Source organism: Hemitrygon akajei, chromosome 11 (genome assembly GCF_048418815.1).
Source record: "Hemitrygon akajei chromosome 11, sHemAka1.3, whole genome shotgun sequence".
Taxonomy (NCBI): Eukaryota; Metazoa; Chordata; class Chondrichthyes; order Myliobatiformes; family Dasyatidae; genus Hemitrygon; species Hemitrygon akajei.
Genome location: NC_133134.1, coordinates 10,746,855 through 10,765,952, shown reverse-complemented (window position 1 = coordinate 10,765,952; position 19,098 = coordinate 10,746,855). Strand labels below are relative to the sequence as shown.

At 46.1% G+C, this 19,098-nt stretch overlaps 2 protein-coding genes across 3 annotated transcripts in view; both read left to right on the top strand.

Moving 5' to 3' along the window:
* The window catches only part of LOC140736324 (uncharacterized), a 134,035-nt gene that overhangs the window by 68,890 nt on the left and 46,047 nt on the right, over positions 1-19,098 (top strand). The window lies entirely within an intron of this gene.
* On the top strand, positions 3,175-19,047 carry LOC140735311 (cytochrome P450 2K1-like). Of its 2 annotated transcripts, none has more exons than XM_073060201.1 (5): positions 3,175-3,421; positions 11,307-11,448; positions 11,544-11,731; positions 17,223-17,364; positions 18,626-19,047. In XM_073060201.1, exons 2-5 carry the CDS (start codon positions 11,400-11,402, stop codon positions 18,802-18,804), a joined length of 558 nt encoding a protein of 185 aa, XP_072916302.1. In that variant the 5' UTR covers positions 3,175-3,421; positions 11,307-11,399; the 3' UTR covers positions 18,805-19,047. The 2 variants fall into 2 exon arrangements, with proteins under 2 accessions (XP_072916302.1, XP_072916301.1); XM_073060200.1 differs by lacking the exon at positions 3,175-3,421 and adding an exon at positions 7,225-7,330.

Genomic DNA, 19,098 nt, shown 5'->3' with positions numbered 1-19,098 from the left:
ATTGCATCAGGAAACCTTCCCAAACACCCTGAGCTGTTGCAATGAGCGACTGAGGCAAACCCAAGTGCAGGACACAGACATGGAGATTGAGTTAGGCTGCTTATGCGGACCTGAACGTTCGACAGCAAACAGAAGGGACGTTGACACAGAGCCTTGACACAGAGATGCGGGGTTTCATAGGTAAACCCTGAAACTGGAGCAAAACTTAGAACACACGATCCTAAGCGGCTGGGAAACATTAATCATCACACAGGCAAACTCAACGATCTGGCGACTAGTGATTGTATCTCTGGGGTTCTTATGCTGCAGGCCTTGATGGAAACCAGGTGTACAGTCATCAGAGAGAATTAGAAGCAATTGGGAAATTAACAGTCGGAACCATGGCACAATCAAAGGAAATTAGGAGTAAGATAGGGAATTAACGACTGGGACCTTAACAGTACCACCCCCTCAATGGGAGTTTCCAGGCGAACCACCAGGATTGTCTGGATTACCTCGATGGAAATCACGGATGAGAGAAGGGTCCAGGATGAAGGAGCGGGGAATCCAGGAACATTCCTCTGGGCCCCTGCCTTGGCAGCGCACATCCAGTATTCGCCAGATGGTGTATGCTGGGTGGTCGTCAACGATCCGGGCAGGTGGAGGGGGTTCGGCAGAAGGGCACAAAGGGCTGACAGATACAGGTTTCAATTGGGAGACGTAGTACGCGGGATGAACGTGCATGGATCCCGGTAGTTTGAGCCTGACCACTGAGGGGTTGATGACACTCTCAGTCTCGAATGGTTCCAGGTAGCGAGGGGCAAGTCTCTTGAGTTCATTCTTAAGTGGATGTCTTTTGATGAGAACCAAACCTTCTGCCCAGGCCGATAATTTGCTGCAGGAATTCAATGGCGATCTGCAATCCTCTGGTTGCGGTCGGTTTAATGGAGCAGGTTCCGCGCGTGCATCCTTCCAGATCTTGAAGCACTGGCAGAGATGGGCATGAGCAGATGATATATCAATGTCATCTTCATGTGTGGGAAACAGAGGGGGTTGGTAAGGGAGCATTGGAAGGGAGATATTCTGGTGATGTTTCTCTCTCTCTCTGTCTCTCCATGTGAAGGGGGTAGTCCCGTTACAAAATCCAGTGCAATGTGAGACCAAGGGCAGCTATGGACAGGTAGGGGATAAAGCAATCCAGCGGGTGGTTGGTGGAAGGCTTTACCGCAGGCACAAACAGAACAGGTAGAGATGAAGGAACGGGTGTCAGTGTTCGTGGATAGCCACCAGAAATATCTCTTCAGAAGGGACAAAGTCTGATCGATTCCAGGATGGCAGGCAAAATGAGAAGGTGCCCCCATTGGAGAACTTGAGATCGAACAGATCCAGGCACCCAGAGGCGATTTGGTGATCCGTTGCCTGGGTCAGGTTGAGTCCATTGGGTCTTTTTGACTATGGATTCGATCTCCCAGATGAGGGCAGCCACTACACAGGATGGTGGAAGGATGGTCTCAAGGTTGGGAAGGCCCTCCTCGGAGATGTATTGACAGGAGAGAGCATTGGGTTTCCCGTCTTGGACCCTGGACGATAGGTGAGTGTGAATCTGAAACGGCCAAAAAATAACGCCCAATAGGCTTGGCAGGAATTCAGGCATCTGGTGGTTTGGATGTACGCAAGGTTCTTGTGATCTGCCCAGACGATAACCGGATGTCCCGCTCCATCTGCCCAGTGCCTCCACTCCTCCAAAGTAAGTTTGATGGCCAGTAACTCCCAGTTCCCTACGTCATAACTTCATTTGGCGGGGGACAGCCGGCGAGAAAAGAAGGCACAGGGATGAAGTTTTTGGTCAGGGCCGAAACGTTGGGAGAGGACCGCTCCCACCCCAGAGACGGAGACGTCGACCTCCACAATGAATTGGTGAGAGGGGTCTGGTTGGACCAGGATGGGAGCGGAGGTGAGGCACCTCTTCAGCTCCAAGAAGGCAGAGTCCGCTTCGGGGTCCCAGTTAAAAGGGGCCAGGGTCGAGTAAGGGGCGCAGCCACCCAGCTGTAATCCCTGATGAAGCAACTATAGAAGTTTGCAAACCGCAGAAATCGTTGGAGTTGCTTGAGTGTCGTGGGTTTTGGCCACTCCACCACCACCCGGATCTTATCAGGATACGCCCGCACTTGCCCGTTCTCGATGATGTACCCTAAGAAACTGACAGAGGGGACATGAAACTCGCACTTCTGAGCTTTTACGAACAGTTTGTTCTCCTAAAGCCTCTGCAGAACCTCAGGGGTCTTCTTGTAGACTGGTGGAGAAGATTAAGATGTTGTCCAAGTACACGAAAATGAAACAGTTAATAAAGTCCCTATGGACATTGTTTATCAGGGCTTGGAAGACAGCGGGGGCATTGATAAGCCTGAATGGCATGACCTGGTATTCGAAGTGTGCAAGAGGGGTGTTGAACGCTGTTTTCCACTCATCTCCCTTCTTTATCCTGAAGAGATGGTAGTCACTTCATAGGTCCAACTTGGAGAAAATGGTGGCTCCGTGAAGTGGTTTGAAAGCAGAGTTGATAAGGGGCAGTGGATATTTGTTCTTTATGGTTATGTTATTTAGGCCCCGGTAGTCAATGCAGGGGCGCAGTTAACTGTCTTTCTTCCCCACAAAGAAGAAACCTGCGCCTACAGGGGAGGATGGGGGTCGGATAATACACATCGCGAGAGAGTCATTTAGGTAACCCTCCATTGCTTCCCTTGCTAGCCGGGACAGGTTATACAGCCGACTGGTGGGTAGAGGGGCTCCGGGGAGAAGGTCAATTGCACAATTGTAAGGTCAGTGTGGAGGCAGCGAAAGAGCCCGTTGTTTACTAAACACTTGTCCCAGGTCATGATACTGTTATGTGTGCTGAACAAACCAGATGGAAATGGGGTCCAGAGCTACCCCTCCCCCCCGGGAATTATGCTGTTAATGAGAGAGAGAGATGAAGAACAGAGGTAGAGGCATCTGCTACAGATGAGAGAGACAGAGAGAGATGAATGATTTATGTATTATGGCTTCTTCACTGATTATTTACCTTTTGCTACAAGGACACTTCTTGGCTCGTTAACATTCCTGAGGAGACAGCAGGGAGTGGCCAAGTTTGATGGACATATTGAGTTGATGGATGGCTGATACCCCGTCAGTGGGGATAAAAGATGGGTCTGGGGAGACACCCTCAGACACACCAGTGGACACTGAAAGAGCGTTGTGCACCCACAGGAAGGTGGGGGCCTGGAGGATCGGTTCAGGAGAATCGGTCTGGAGCACGGTGGATGAAGGCAGACCGGTGGGAACTCATGTGTGTGTCTGCCCTTGCCTGGGTGACGAGTCCATCACTGAAGAACAGTCTAGCCTGGAACGGAAGGGTCATAACTGGTGACTCCAACAGTACAACGGAACAAGAAGACAACGGAAGGTTTGCCTACTGCAGCTGCTCATCTCTTGCTCTCTCTCTCTCTCTCTCTCTCTCTCTCTCTCTCTCTCTCTCTCTCCAACATTGCAACACAACAACAACTACCTCAGCACGAACTGAACTGAACTCTATATTCTCTTATGACAATTCATTCACCCCTAGAGTTTGATAGAGCTTGGTTTTGATTATTATTCCTACACATCTGTATTTATCATTGCTAACCTGTTTTATATGTATATTGGCATTTTCGATACTGTATTGTTTAGTTTACTAATAAATACCTTTAGTTACAGTACCACCAGACTCCAACATATCATTCCATTTCTGCTGGCCTGTTAACCCAGTTACGGGGTATGTAACAATATTCAGCTGGAACCTTGGACAAGTCAGGGGTTTCAGAGGCCACCGATGTCGCAGTGACTTTCACAGGGGACAGGGCTGATTGCAGACAAGTGGAGTGACAGAACGGACTCCAGCTGGCTATCTTCCCGGTGGACAAGTCAATGTGAGGATTATGGCAGCCTAACCAGGGCTACCCAAGAACTATAGGGGCTTGAGGAGAGGAAATCAAGTTAAATTGTACCTGCTCCCGATGGTTCCCGAAGAGAATAAGAGACAGGGATGGTGTGCAGTGTGTGACTCGGGCCAGAAGTCTACTGTCCATTGCCCGGGCTTGAGAGGGGTACTCAACTGCTCCTGAGGAATTCTGGCCGGGGAAGCTATGTCTTCATCCAGAAGGTTTCTACTTGTGCCAGAGTCCACCAGAGCTGACAGGCAGGGATTGTTGGTTGTAACATAAAGTAGCCAGGATCTGCATCTGAGTTCGGGGGACGGAAGGGAATGTTGTCTGGCTCACCAGGGTCCCACTTTCTACTAGTGAGCCTTCCCTTTTGGCCAAAGGGGACAGGTAGCGCGGAACTGGTCGGACTGGCCACAATAGAGACATTCCCCCATTCTCAATCTCCGAAGTCACTCTGTGGGAGAATGACGGTTCCATCCCAGCAGCATGGGTTCCTCTCCCAGGGTGGTGGAGACGGCCGGGCTGGGAGCTATTCTAGGAGCAGGAGGAGGAGAGAGGCTTGTGCTGGTGGGAGATGGTAATGAGTCCGTGGAGTGGCCAAAGGTAGATGACGACCAGATCTTTCCCTGTGGTGATTGTCCAACCTGGTGGCTAAGGAGATCAAGGAATCCAGGCCGTCGGTGTCATCTCTTGCCGCCAACTCTTCTTTCACCATGTCGCTGAGACCATTCTGGAATACCCCTTGGAATGCCTCATCGTTCCACCCCGAGTCAGCTGCCAACGTCCAGAACTCCACGGAATACTCGGCAACACTGCGTGAGCCCTGATGGAGAGGGAGTAAACATTTAGAGGCATCTTTACCACGGACGAGGTGGTCAAAGATCTTTCTCATTTCCGTGATAAAAGTGGGGAAAGAAGAGCAGATATCTGGTTCATTCTCCCAAACAGCTGTAGCCCACGCTAAGGCACTTTCCCGCAACAACCCCATGATATAAGCTATCTTTGACTTATCCGTGGAGTACGTGGATGGCTGTTGTTCGAACACCAAGGAGCATTGCAGAAGGAAGGCCCGGCACTTCCCCAAATCCCCAGCGTAGTGTTCTGGTTCAGGTACGTGTGGCTCCCTTGGCGGGGGTGTTGCTGACACATAGGGGGTTGCCACTACAGGCTGTCTGGGCTGGTGAGACAGAGTACCTGGAGTGGATGGGGTCAGATGAGTGGATACACTGTCCACCTGGTCATCAATCTTCATTACATTAGCAGACAGGGAACGGAGGTTCTCCACGACATCCCGGAGAAGCTGATCGTGCAGACCCAGTAGGGAGCCCTGGCTGGCGAGGGCTTGTTGCAGGGTATTTGTGTCTGCTGGGTTCATTGTGGCCAGATTGTTCTGTTGCAATGAGCGAATGAAGCAAACCCAAGTGCAGGACACAGGCACGGAGATTGAGTTAGGATGCTTACGCGGAGCTGAACATTCAACAGCAAACAGGAGGAACCTTGACACAGAGATGCGGAGTTCCATAGGTAAACCCTGAAACTGGAACAAAACTTAGAACAGACGGTCCTAAGCGGCCGGAAAATGTTAATCCCCACACAGGCAAAACCAACGATCTGGCGACTAGTGGCTGTAACGCTGGGGTTCTTCTGCTGCAGGTCTTGATGGAAACCAGGTATATCATCATCAGGGAGAATCAGAAGCAAATGGGGAATTAACGGTCGGAACCATGGCACAATCAAAGGAAATTAGGAGCAAGATAAGGAAATTAGGAGCAAGATAAGGAATTAATGATTAGGACCGTGACACTAACAAACTGTGTCCCACCTAAATCCCTTGCACTAAGGAGATGCCAATCAATATTCAGAAAGTTTAAAATATCCCATCACAACAACCCTATTATTATTGCACCATTCCAGAATCTTCCTCCATATCTGCTCCTTGATATCACTGTTACTACGGGGGGGGGGGGGGGTTCAAAAAAACACCCACTAGATTTATTGTTCCTTTCCTGTTTCTGACTGTCATCCACACTGACTCAGTAGACAATCCCTCCATGACTTCCTCCTTTTCTGCAGCCGTGACACTATCCCTAATTAGACATGCCATTCCCCCAACTCTTTCACATGGAAGAAATAATAATAATAATAATAATAATAATAATAAATAATAATTAATAAATAAATAAATAATTGATTGATTGATTAATTGCCATATACATACATATATTGATTAAAAATTGTTCAAAAACAGAAATAATAAATAGTTAACAAAAGTAAGATAGTGTTGATGTCCATTTAGGAATCGGATGGCAGAGGGGAAGAAGCTGTTCCTGAATCGCTGAGTGTGTGCCTTCAGGCTTCTGTACCTCCTACCTGATGGTAACAGTGAGAAAAGGACATGCCCTGGATGCTGGAGGTCATTAATAATGGACGCTGCTTTTCTGAGACACCGCTCCTTGAAGATGTCCTGGGTACTTTGTAGGCTGGTACCCGAGGTAGAGCTGGCTAAATTTACGACACACTGCTGCTTCTTTCAGCCTGTGCTGTAGCACCCCCCATACAATACACTGATGCTGCCTGTCAGAATGCTCTCCATACTACATCTATAGAAGTTTTTGAATGTATTTGTTGACATACCAAGTTTCTTCAAACTCCGAATTGTCTAGCCTTCATTATAACTACCTCGATATGTTGGGATCAGGTTAGGTCCTCAGAGATCTTGACACCCAGGAATTTGAAACTGCTCACTTTCTGCATTTCTGATCCCTCTATAAGGATTGGTATATATTCCTTCATCTTACCCTTCCTGAAGCCTACAGTCAGCTCTTTTGTCTTACTGATGTTGAGTGCCAGGTTGTTGCTGCGACACCACTCCACTAGTTGGCATGTCCGCCCTCTCGTCTCTATCTGAGATTCTACCAACAATGAATGTATCATCGGCAAAATTATAGATGGTATTTGAGCTATGCCTAGTCACACAGTCATGTGTATAGAGAGGGTAGAGCAGTGGGCTAAGCACACACCCCTGAGGTGCACCAGTGTTGATTGTCAATGAGAAGGAAATGTTATCACCAATCCACACAGATTGTGGTCTTCCAGTTAGGAAGTCAAGGATCCAATTGCAGAGGGAGTTACAGAAGCCCAGGTTCAGTAAAATTACATTCAGGATTGTGGGAAAGAAGGTATTAAATGCTGAGCTATAGTCGATGAACAGCATCCTGACGTAGGTGTTTGTGTTGTGCAGGTGGTCTCAGGCCCTGTGGAGAGCCATGGAGATTGCATTTGCCGTTGACCTATTGTATTGATAAGCAAATTGCAATGGGTCCAGGTCCTTACTGAGGCAGGAGTTCAGTCTGGTCATGACCATCCTCTCAAAGCATTTTATCACTGTACATGTGAGTACTACTGGGCAATAGTCATTAAGACAGCTCACATTTTTCTTCTTCGGCACTGGTATTTTGAAACAAGTGGGAACTTCTGCCTTCAGCAGTGAGAGGTTGAAAATGTTCTTGATTACTGCCACCGGTTGGTTGGTGCAGGTTTTCAGAGTCTTACCATGTAACCCCTTGAGACCTTGCACCCTGTGAGGGTTCAGTCTCTTTAAAGACAACCTAACATTGGCCTCTTTGACAAAGATCACAGGGTCATCAGATGCAGCAGCGATCTTCACAGCTGTAGTTATATTCTCCCTTTCAAAGCGGGCATAGAAGGCGTTGAGTTCATCTGGTAGAGAAGCATCGCTGCCGTTCATGCAACTGGGTTTCGCTTTAGAACATAGAACAATACAGCACAGTACAGGCCTTTCAGCCCACAATGTTGTGCCGGCCCTTAAACCCTGCCTCCCATATAACCCCCCCCCCCACCTTAAATTCCTCCATATACCAGTCTCTTAAATTTCACTAGTGTATCTGCCTCTACCACTGACTCAGGCAGTGCATTCCACGCATCAACCACCCTCTGAGTAAAAAAACTTCCTCTAATATCCCCCTTGAACTTTCCACCCCTCCATGTCCTCTTGTATTGAGCAGTGGTGCCCTGGGGAAGAGACACTGGCTGTCCACTCGATCTATTCCTCTTAATATCTTATGCACCTCTATCATGTCTCCTCTCATCCTCCTTCTCTTCAGAGAGCAAAGCCCTAGCTCCCTTAATCTCTGATCATAATGCATACTCTCTAAACCAGGCAGCATCCTGGTAAATCTCCTCTGTACCCTTTCCAATGCTTCCACATCCTTCCTATAGTGATGCAACCAGAACTGGACACAATACTCCAAGTGTGGCCTAAGCAGAGTTTTATAGAGCTGCATCATTACCCCACGACTCTTAAACACTATCCCTCGACTTATGAAAGCTAACACTCCATAAGCTTTCTTAACTACCCTATCTACCTGTGAGGCAATTTTCAGGGATCTGTGGACATATACCCCCAGATCCCTCTGCTCCTCCATACTACCAAGTATCCTGCCATTTACTTTATACTCTGCCTTGGAGTTTATCCTTCCAAAGTGTACCACCTCACACTTCTCCGGGTTGAACGCCATCTGCCACTGCTCAGCCCAGTTCTGCATCCTATCAATGTCTCTCTGCAAACTTCAACAATCCTCAACACTATCTACAACACCACCAACCTTTGTGTCATCTGCAAACTTGCCAACACACCCTTCTACCCCCACGTCCAGGTCGTTAATAAAAATCACAAAAAGTAGAGATCCCAGAACCTATCCTTGTGGGACACCACTAGTCACAACCCTCCAATCCGAATGTACTCCCTCCACCACGATCCTCTGCCTTCTGCAGGCAAGCCAATTCTGAATCCACATGGCCAAACTTCCCTGGATCTCATGTCTTCTGACTTTCTGAATAAGCCTACCGTGTGATACCTTGGCAAATGCCTTACTAAAATCCATGTTGATCACATCCACTGAACTACCCTCATCTATATGCCTTGTCACCTCCTCAAACAACTCTATCAGGCTTGTTAGACGTGATCTGCCCTTCACAAAGCCATGCTGTGTCCCTGATCAGACCATGATTCTCAAAATGCCCATAGATTCTACATCTAAGAAACTTTTCCAACAGGTTTCCCACCGCAGACGTAAGGCTCACTGGTCTAAAATTACCCAGACTACCCCTACTACCTTCTTTGAACCGGGGACAACATTCGCCTCCGTCCAGTCCTCCATTTCCATAGACAATGAGGACATAAAGATCCTAGACAGAGGCGCCACAATCTCTTCCCTCACCTCGTGGAGCAGCCTGGGGAATATTCCATCAGGCCCCGGGGACTTATCTGTCCTAATGTATTTTAACAACTCCAACACCTTTTCTGCCTTAATATCAACATGCTCCAGAACATCAACCTCACTCATATTGTCCTCACCATCATCAAGTTCCCTCTCAGTGGTGAATACCAAAGAGAAGTATTCATTGAGGACCTCGCTCACTTCCACAGCCTCCAGGAACATCTTCCCACCTTTATCTCTAATCGGTCCTATCTTCACTCCTGTCAGCCTTTTGTTCTTCACATAACTGAAGAATGCCTTGGGGTTTTCCTTTACCCTACTGCCAAGGACTTCTCATGCCCCCTTCTTGCTCTCCTCAGCCCCTTCTTAAGCTCCTTTCTTGCTACCCTATATTCCTCAATAGACTCATCTGATCTTTGCTTCCCAAACCTCATGTATGCTGCCTTCTTCCACCTGACTAGATTTTCCACTTCACTTGTCACCCATGGTTCCTTCACCCTACCGTTCTTTATCTTCCTCACCGGGACAAATTTATCCCTAACATCCTGCAAGAGATCCCTAAACATCGACCACATGTCCATAGTACATTTCCCTGCAAAAACATCATCCCAATTCACACCCGCAAGTTCTAGCCTTATAGCCTCATAATTTGCCCTTCCCCAATTAAAAATTTTCTTGTCCTCTCTGATTCTATCCTTTTCCATGATAACGTTAAAGGCCAGGGAGTGGTGGTCACTGTCCCCAGATGCTCACGCACTGAGAGAGGGTTTGTTACCTAATACTAGATCTAGTATGGCATTCCCCTTAGTCGGCCTGTCAACATACTGTGACAGGAACCCGACCTGGACACACTTAACAAACTCTGCCCTGTCTAAACCATTGGAACTAATCAGGTGCCAATCAATATTAGGGAAGTTAAAGTCACCCGTGATAACAACCCTGTTATTTTTGCACCTTTCCAAAATCTGCCTCCCAATCTGCTCCTCGGTATCTCTGCTGCTACCAGGGGGCCTATAGAATAATCCCAATAATCCCTTCCTGTTCCTGACTTCTACCCATACTGACTCAAAAGAGGACCCTTCTACATTACCCACCTTTCTGTGGCTGTTATAGTATCCCTGACCAGTAATGCCACCCCACCTCCCCTTTCACCCTCTCTCTATCCCTTTTAAAGCACCGAAATCCAGGAATATTGAGAATCCATTCCTGCCCTGGTGCCAAGTCTCTGTAATGGCCACTACATCATAATTCCATGTATAATTCCAAGCTCTCAGTTCATCACCTTTGTTCCTGATGCATTTTGCACTGAAGTACACACACTTTAGCCCTTCTACCTTACTACCTTTACACCCTTTATTCTGTTTCTCTTTCCTCAAAGCCTCTTTGTAGGAAATAATGTCTTGCAAACCCTGCCAGAGTTGTTGTACATCCAATGTCATCTCCAACCTCATTCGAAACTCTCTTTACCCTTGCAATAGCCCTCCGCAAATCATACCTGGTTTTCTGTTATACACCTGCTTCACCAGACTTGAATGCCACAGATCTAGCCTCTGTACCTTCTGGTTCATGCACAGGTTTTGGTTTGGGAATGTACAGTAAGTCTTTGTAGGCACACACTCATCCACACAGGTTTTCATGAAGTCAGTAACAACTGTAGCATGTTCATCCAGTTTCAAAGACGAATCCCTGAATACAGTCCAGCATTTGAGGGCTCTAGGCTGGTACTCTCTATTTGAATGAAGGGATCTCATTGAAATCAGTTGAATTTTGAAAGGGTGAATATTGAGAAGTGAATGTGGAGAGTGGATTTCCTTGCGTGCGGGAGTTTAGGACCAAAGGGCACAGCCTCTGAGTACAATGACATCCCTTTCAAACAGACATGAGGAGGAATTTCTTTAACCAGAGAGTGGTGAGTTTGTGGAATTTTTTTGTCACAGATGGTTGTGAAGGCCAGGTCATTGAGTATATTTGATGTGTAGGTTAACAGGTTGTCTATTGGTCAAAGGTTATGGGGAGAAGCAGCAGAATAGATTGAGAGGGTTAATAAATCCACCATGATGGAATGGCAGAGCAAACTCGATGGGCTGAATGGATTAATTTTGCTCCTGTGTCTTGTGGTCTTTTACAGGAATGGGGTAACCGAGATACATATTTCCATGAAAACAACCTGCTAGTCACAGCAGTCGACCTGTTTGGTGCTGGGACGGAGTCAACTTCGAATATGCTTCGTTGGGCTATGCTGTTGATGATGAAATATCCTCAGATTCAGGGTGAGGAACATCTGATTGATGACTGTTTTTCCTCATGTGAAAATCTGGGCTCTAACTCTGCTGCTGAGTGCATTAACCATTTCCTTGTGTTCCAGAAAAAGTCCATGATGAAATCACCACTGTCATTGGTTCTGAGCGGTTCCCTAGAACTGAAGATCATAAAAATTTGCCGTACACCAATGCAGTGATCCATGAAATCCAGAGGTTTGCTAACATTGTGCCATTGAACCTCATGCACTCAACAACAGAGGACGTGAACTTCAAAGGATATTTCCTTCCAAAGGTACGTGAGGTGAAGTAGTGGCTGATTGCTTCTCATATGCTGGCAATTGTTCCATGAAAGTGCAAATGGATTGTTTGTGACTAAATTTTTAAAATTCCTGTGTGTAATATTACATAACATATAAAACTGACATATTCCATTTTTTGGAAGCATCAGGTATGGGTTGGGTGGATGAGATACGGAGGGCAACTTGCAGTAAAATGGACTTTGATTTTGGTTCTAATTGTGTCTTTCTTGTATCATTTTGTATCATTAACATTCTTGTTGTGAATGTTCTATCTCTGGAAATGTCACCCCACTCTTTCAGAAGGGAGGGATGTAAAGACAGGAAATTTATAGACCAGTTAGCTTGACTTTACAAATTTGGGAAAATGTTTGAGTCAGTTAATGAAGGATGATTTGGGTTACTTGGAGGTTCATGATAAAATAGGCCAAATTCAACGTGGTTTCCTTCACAGGAAACAGAGTGATGTGTTAGCGAGGAAAGCCACCTTCTCCCTGAGAAGCAGGTACTCTGTATGGCCGCAGTGAATGTAAGGAAGACCCTAGCAAGTGTCAACTCATATAAAGCTGTGGAGCTGGGTAACATACTGGAAGGATCCTGTAATGTTAACAGAAGTTCTGACAGACATCTTCAACATATCTCTAGAATAGTCCACTGTCACCTTGGGCTTCAAGGTGGCCACTATCATCCTGGTGACCAAGAGGGTGACAGTAACCTCCTTAGTGATGACCATCCAGTGGCCCTGACTTCAACAGTAATAAAGTACTTTGAGCAGGTGGTTATTTGAGCAGTCATGAAATCCCACCATCCTGCAACATTAGATCCTTTCCAGCTCACTATGACTCAGATCAGTCCACCGGCAATGCCATAGCCTCTGTCCTCCACTCCATCCTGCCCACCTGGAAAATGGTGCCTCATATGTCAAGAGGCTGTTTATCGACTTCAGCTTGGCATTTAATACAATCGTCTCTTTGAAGCTGCTGGGTAAACTGTCCTTGTTGGGTCTCGGTACCTCTTTGTGTAACTGGATTCTATACTTCTTTACAGAAATGGCACAGTTAGTCCATGCTGGCAGAAATGTCTCCAGCTCCTTCACACTAGGCTCTGGCACTACCCAGTGCTGTGTGCCCAGCTCGCTACTGTTCACACTGTAGACCCATGAAGGCACTGATAGATGCTGTTCAAACTGAGTTATTAAGTTCACCGTTGACACAACAGTGGTTGGCTTTATCAGCAAAGACAACGAGATACAGACAGACAGACATACTTTATTGATCCCGAGGGAAATTAGGTTTCATTACAACCGCACCAAGAACAGTGAAGAAATATAGCAATATAAAACCATAAATAATTAAAAAATAATAGGTCATGCTAAGTGGAAATAAGTCCAGGACCAGCCTATTGGCTCAGGGTGTCTGACACTCCGAGGGAGGAGTTGTAAAGTTTGATGGCCACAGGTAGGAATGACTTCCTATGACACTCAGTGTTACATCTCGGTGGAATGAGTCTCTGGCTGAATGTACTCCTGTGCCTAACCAGTACATTATGGAGTGGATGGGAGACATTGTCCAAGATGGCATGCAACTTGGACAGCATCCTCTTTTCAGACACCACCGTCAGAGAGTCCAGTTCCACCCCCACAACATCACTGGCCTTATGAATGAGTTTGTTGATTCTGTTAGTGTCTGCTACCCTCAGCTTGTTGCCTCAGCACACAACAGCAAACATGATAGCACTGGCCACCACAGACCCGTAGAACATCCTCAGCATCGTCCGGCAGATGTTAAAGGACCTCAGTCTCCTCAGGAAATAGAGATGGCTCTGACCCTTCTTGTAGACAGCCTCAGTGTTCTTTGACCAGTCCAGTTTATCATCAATTCGTATCCCCAGGTATTTGTAATCCTCCACCATGTCCACACTATCCCCTTGGATGGAAACAGGGGTCACCGGTGCCTTAGCCCTCCTCAGGTCCACCACCAGCTCCTTAGTCTTTTTCACATTAAGCTGCAGATGATTCTGCTCACGCCATGTGACAAAGTTTCCCACCGTCGCCCTGTACTCAGCCTCATCTCCCTTGCTGATGCATCCAACTATGGCAGAGTCATCAGAAAACTTCTGAAGATGGCAAGACTCTGTGTTGTAGTTGAAGTCCAAGGTGTAGATGGTGAAGAGAAAGGGAGACGGGACAGTCCCCTGTAGAGCCCCAGTGCTGCTGACCACTCTGTCTGATACACAGTGTTGCAAGCGCACGTACTGTAGTCTGCCAGTCAGGTAATCAATAATCCATGACACCAGGGATGTGTCAGGGCAGGGCGGATGGTGTTGAATGCACTGGAGAAGTCAAAAAACGTGACCCTCACAGTGCTTGCTGGCTTGTCCAGGTGGGCGTAGACACGGTTCAGCAGGTAGACGATGGCATCCTCAACTCCTAGTTGGGGTTGATAGGCGAACTGGAGGGGGTCTAAGTGTGGCCTAACCATTCGCCAGAGCTGCTCTAGAACAAGTCTCTCCAGGGTCTTCATGATGTGGGAGGTCAATGCCACCGGTCTGTAGTCATTGGAGCCACTGGGGCGCGGCGTCTTTGGTACAGGAACGAGGCAGGTTGTCTTCCACAGCACAGGAACCCTCTGGAGACTCAGGCTCAGGTTGAAGACATGGTGAAGTACTCCACATAGCTGGGTGCACAGGCTTTGAGCACCCTGGGGCTGACACCATCCGAGCCTGCAGCCTTGCTTGGGTGGAGACGTTTCAGCTGTCTTCTCACCTGTTCAGCTGCGAAGCCCCCCGTGGTGGTTTCAGGTGTGGGAGGGGTTGTTACGGATTCAGCAACAATAAATATATAAGTGAAGCAGGGTTTTTATAACAAATAAAACATTTATTAAACACTGAAAATCAAACCCCCAAAAGTAAACAAACCACTAACGCAACCGGAAATCAGCTGCTGTGTGGCAGCTTAAACAGTTCTTAAAGCGATATTGCAAAAACAGGTCTTCAAAGTAGTATTGCAAAAGTTCAAAATGCTTACAGTCCATTAAAGGAGAGACTTTTTAGACGATTTAAATTCTCTTTCACGTCGTGTTGCTGCGGTTCCCAGTCGAACTATACTTTTCCCAGAGATTTTACGAAGATGAAAATGAAACAGCTTAAAGACACTGACCTTTCCTTGGCAAAACTGTGCCCAATCCTTTCTGCTATTATTGCAGGGGTTAACACGGGCACAGCCAACAAATTCCTTCCGAATGAGGATCAAACAAGGTCGAACCTGTTTCACCATCGAAATCGACTTTCCTCAATCTGTTAGCTCCCGAACTCCGATCTTCACTCTCCACTGATTTTTAACTGGCAGTATTATAAAGAAACTGCCGGCAAAGACCTTTTAAACTTTAGACATTAAATAAAACTCCACCTTTCAACGGAACTGCATCATAATATTGGACCACGCAGTAGCATGGAGTCAAAATGGCAAATCCAGCCACAAACTGCCCCTCCTCACAGGGAGGGGTCCTCCTTTTATACCCTGAAAAAAAACTGTCACATGACCTCTACTGGCGGGAAAATGACGTCACTCCACCATCACAAGACCATTACCTTAAGTCCAGTATAGCTTCAACACCACTGTCACGTGACAAGTACAAGATACCCACGAGTATGTTACAGAGGTGTAGTCATGAGAGCAGGGTGAGGGGCTGTGAGGAGGGGTAGGAGGGGAGAGTGGAGTATGTGTTGGTTGGGGGCTGACAACAGATGGCTTGCAGAGAGGATGTAGAGTGGTGGGTGGGATGGTGCAAGCACAAAAACTTGAGTTTCAATATGCAATAGACCAAACGGATGATTGTGGACTTTAAAAAGTTTCAAGCTGATAACTTCTTGCTGCACATACACAACCATGGAGAGAATTAGCCGCACCAAGTTTCTGGAAATGAATATAATGGGAAATCTCACCTGGTTCCACAACACAACCACGGCATCTCCACTTCCTGAGGAGTTTGAGGCGACTGAGGCTCCTCTTCCCACTCTAAGCTATTTTTACAGGAGCACCATCGAGAGTGTACTGACAAGCTGCATCTCTGTCTGCTACAGGGATTGCAAGGCAGCTGACCTCACTCCCTGACAAAGGATTGTGAGGGCAACTGAGAGGATCGTCAGGGTCTCCCTTCCACCCATCAGAGAAATTTATCAAGAGCACAGTGTATGCAGAGACCTTAGCATTGCCAGTGACCCTCCACATCCCTCTAACAATCTCGTTGACTCCCTACCATCAGGAAGATCATAACATAGCATTAGACCACGATCTGTATGAATGCAAAACACCATCTTCCCCGAGGTCATAAGACTCCTGAACTCCCTGCCACCTCCCAGGTCTTATCACACATGAAGCACGAATAGTTCAATAGTTCAACATTCCATTTAATATCAGAGAATGTATAGAATATACAACCTGATATTCTTCATCTTCACAGACATCCAGTAGCGTCACATTGTTTACTTTTTAACTTGCATCATAAATGCACCATATTATTTGTTAATTTAACAGTCATAATTAAACTTTGTGTTATGTGTGAGCAATATGTACTCCTTTGTGCCATTCAGTCTGAAGGAACGATGTTTCATTTGGCAGTATACTTGTTTATGGTTGAATGGCAATAAACTAAACTTGACCTTTAAGATAAGTGAGTCGTAAAGTGACATGGAATACCAGAAGTCAATGAACTGTTGATTCCTTAAGGTTGTCATAGCCGGGAGAGATAGTGGGATAATCTCACACTATCTATTAAATGCTCCCAATAGTGTGTGACTCAATTAACCTCTGACAACCAAGTCTAGCTCCTGTGCTTCACGAGTGGCTTTGCTCCAAACCTGGTGAAACTTTCCTACTGACAGGTGAAGGGGCAAAGGTGGTTACTGGTGCCTTAAAACCAGTCGCTTTGGGAAGATGGGACTAATCAGTCTTGGTTGATAGCTCATTTAGAGAAGGAAAACTCTGATCTCAAATCTCCACTGCTTTGTAGCTATAATCTCTCATGGGGAAGGCTTTGGGAGTAAATCCCAAGCAACAATCCGGAGATGGAGTCCCTAAAGCAGTCTTACATTGAGCTCAATGCTGACTGGCAACTTATGAGATGCTGTTGATGCCAGATTTTATCAGTCTCTGCCGTTCATTTGCATTGATCAACTGCATGGAGAGGGGGTGCCTATAACATGGGCAACAGCTTGCTCTCCATGTCATACTTCCCTTGCTAGCATATAATGTAGATTGTGGGCACACAGTATCCATGCTGGATTCTGACCGATACAGGGCCTCGGGATGCAATGAAGCTGAGGACAGAACTGACCTTGACTGAGTGAAGGACATTGGAGATCTGCAAGAGGTATGACTGCACCTGGTGTGTAATAGCTGCCACATTTGTTAATTTTATTCCAGTGGAATTATTTTCAGTAATATTTCTCAAAGGCAATAACAATGTAAATTGTAAATTATTTCCTTAGGGCACACCAGTGATGCCTTTACTAACCTCGGTGTTATACGACAAAACTCAATGGGAAACCCCAAATGACTTCAACCCTTCCAACTTTCTGGATGCTGATGGGAAGTTTGTGAAGAGAGATGCCTTTGCTCCCTTTTCTATGGGTAAGAAGTTTAAATCACTGGATTGTAGATTAGTGGGATTTCCCCTCTGTCGTTGGCCCATTTGTAGGAAGGAATGTTGAAATCAGATAGTAAAGCAATCATATTTAGATGGTGGAAAGTAAGACATAGTCATTGAACATGGAAACAGGCCATTCTGCCCATTATTCTATGCCAACCACTGTGCACCAATCAGTATCAATCTTGGAACTTCTATCTTCTATTCAATTTCAGTGATCGTCCAGATGCTTCTTAAATGCTGTCAACAGTTCTGCTTCTGCTACTGTCTCAGGCAGTAATCCTGTCTGTATCTCTCAGTTTTGTAATCTGCAATTTCATGCTCAGTGGACACTTTATTAGGTACGATGGAAAACCTACTTGTTAATTCAAATATCTAATTAGCCAATGATGTGGCAGTTGTGTGCAGAAGAGCATCTCTGAATCCTCATCATGTAGAAACTTGAAGTCGATGAGCTGCAACAGTAAAAGACCACAACGTAAACTCAGTGGCCACAATATCAGGTTCAGGAGCTACTTCATAAAGTAGCCACTAAATGTGGAATCAGAATATTACAGAGCACAGAAACACTTCTTGTATACTATCCCACATGAGGGAAAAGACACTAAATCTTTCCTCAGGAATTAAAGTACTTCAACCAGGGAACATCACAGCAATTTCCTCAATGCCCTCTCTAATACCATCATATTGTGACATAAAAACAGTGTACAGTATTGTGGAAATACTCAAGAGGTCAGTCAGTGTTAACAATAGGTAAACAAAGATTAACATTTAGATTAATGTACTTTTGGTGGAACTAGGAATACTTGGGAAACAATGGTTGAAGATGCAGAGAAGTTCGGAGTTCTCTGGTGGATGAAGGGAATGTCCATGACAGGATGACAATCAAGAGAAACTAAATGACAAAGATTAGGGTGGTGCTGGCTGAATGAGTGACAAAGACCACAGGGGACAGATAATCTGACTAGAGGGGGTGTATGAGGAAGGTGAGTGATGCTGGGAGACAGGAAGTAAGACAATGACCTGAGCTGCGTCAAACACAAGATGGTTGGAAGTTTGAATTGAAAAAGAAAGCAGAAAACATACGGCAAGCCAGGTAGCATCTGTGGCGAGAGAAACAGAGTTAATGTTTTAGGTCAGGTACCTTGCATTCCCATTATATAATGTCACTGTTCAGTGTCTTGGGCTGAGGGTGAATAACTTTCTGTTTTGAAAATTGACATTGTTTGCCACTCTGTTTTGCAGGACGCAGGGACTGTGCGGGGGAGACCCTGGCCAGAATGGAGCTTTTCCTGTTCTTTACCATCCTGATACAAAGGTTCAGGTTTCAAGTTCCTCCAAACGTTACCAATCTGCAGCTTGTGTCTGGTGTGGCCTTCACTTCAGTTCCAAGTTATCAGAACGCGGGTGCAGTCCGTCGCTGAAGCAAACACATCCTTTCATGACTTGCCTTGATTTTCTCCTTTCAGTATTTTCATAATCACCGTAAAAACATGTATCTTTATGTGAAATGTGATATTTGTCATGGGGCTGAATTATAAAGGATAATCGATAGTGGCTTCTTAACCTCAGTCAAATCATCCTGCAAATTCCTAAGATTGAAATGCACAAAAACTGGGGAACTCTGGAGTTCAGCGGATGATAGATTCAAGATTGTTTAATTTCATTTCCAGTGCACAACTGTAAAGGAGAATGAAATAATTGTTACCCTGGATCTG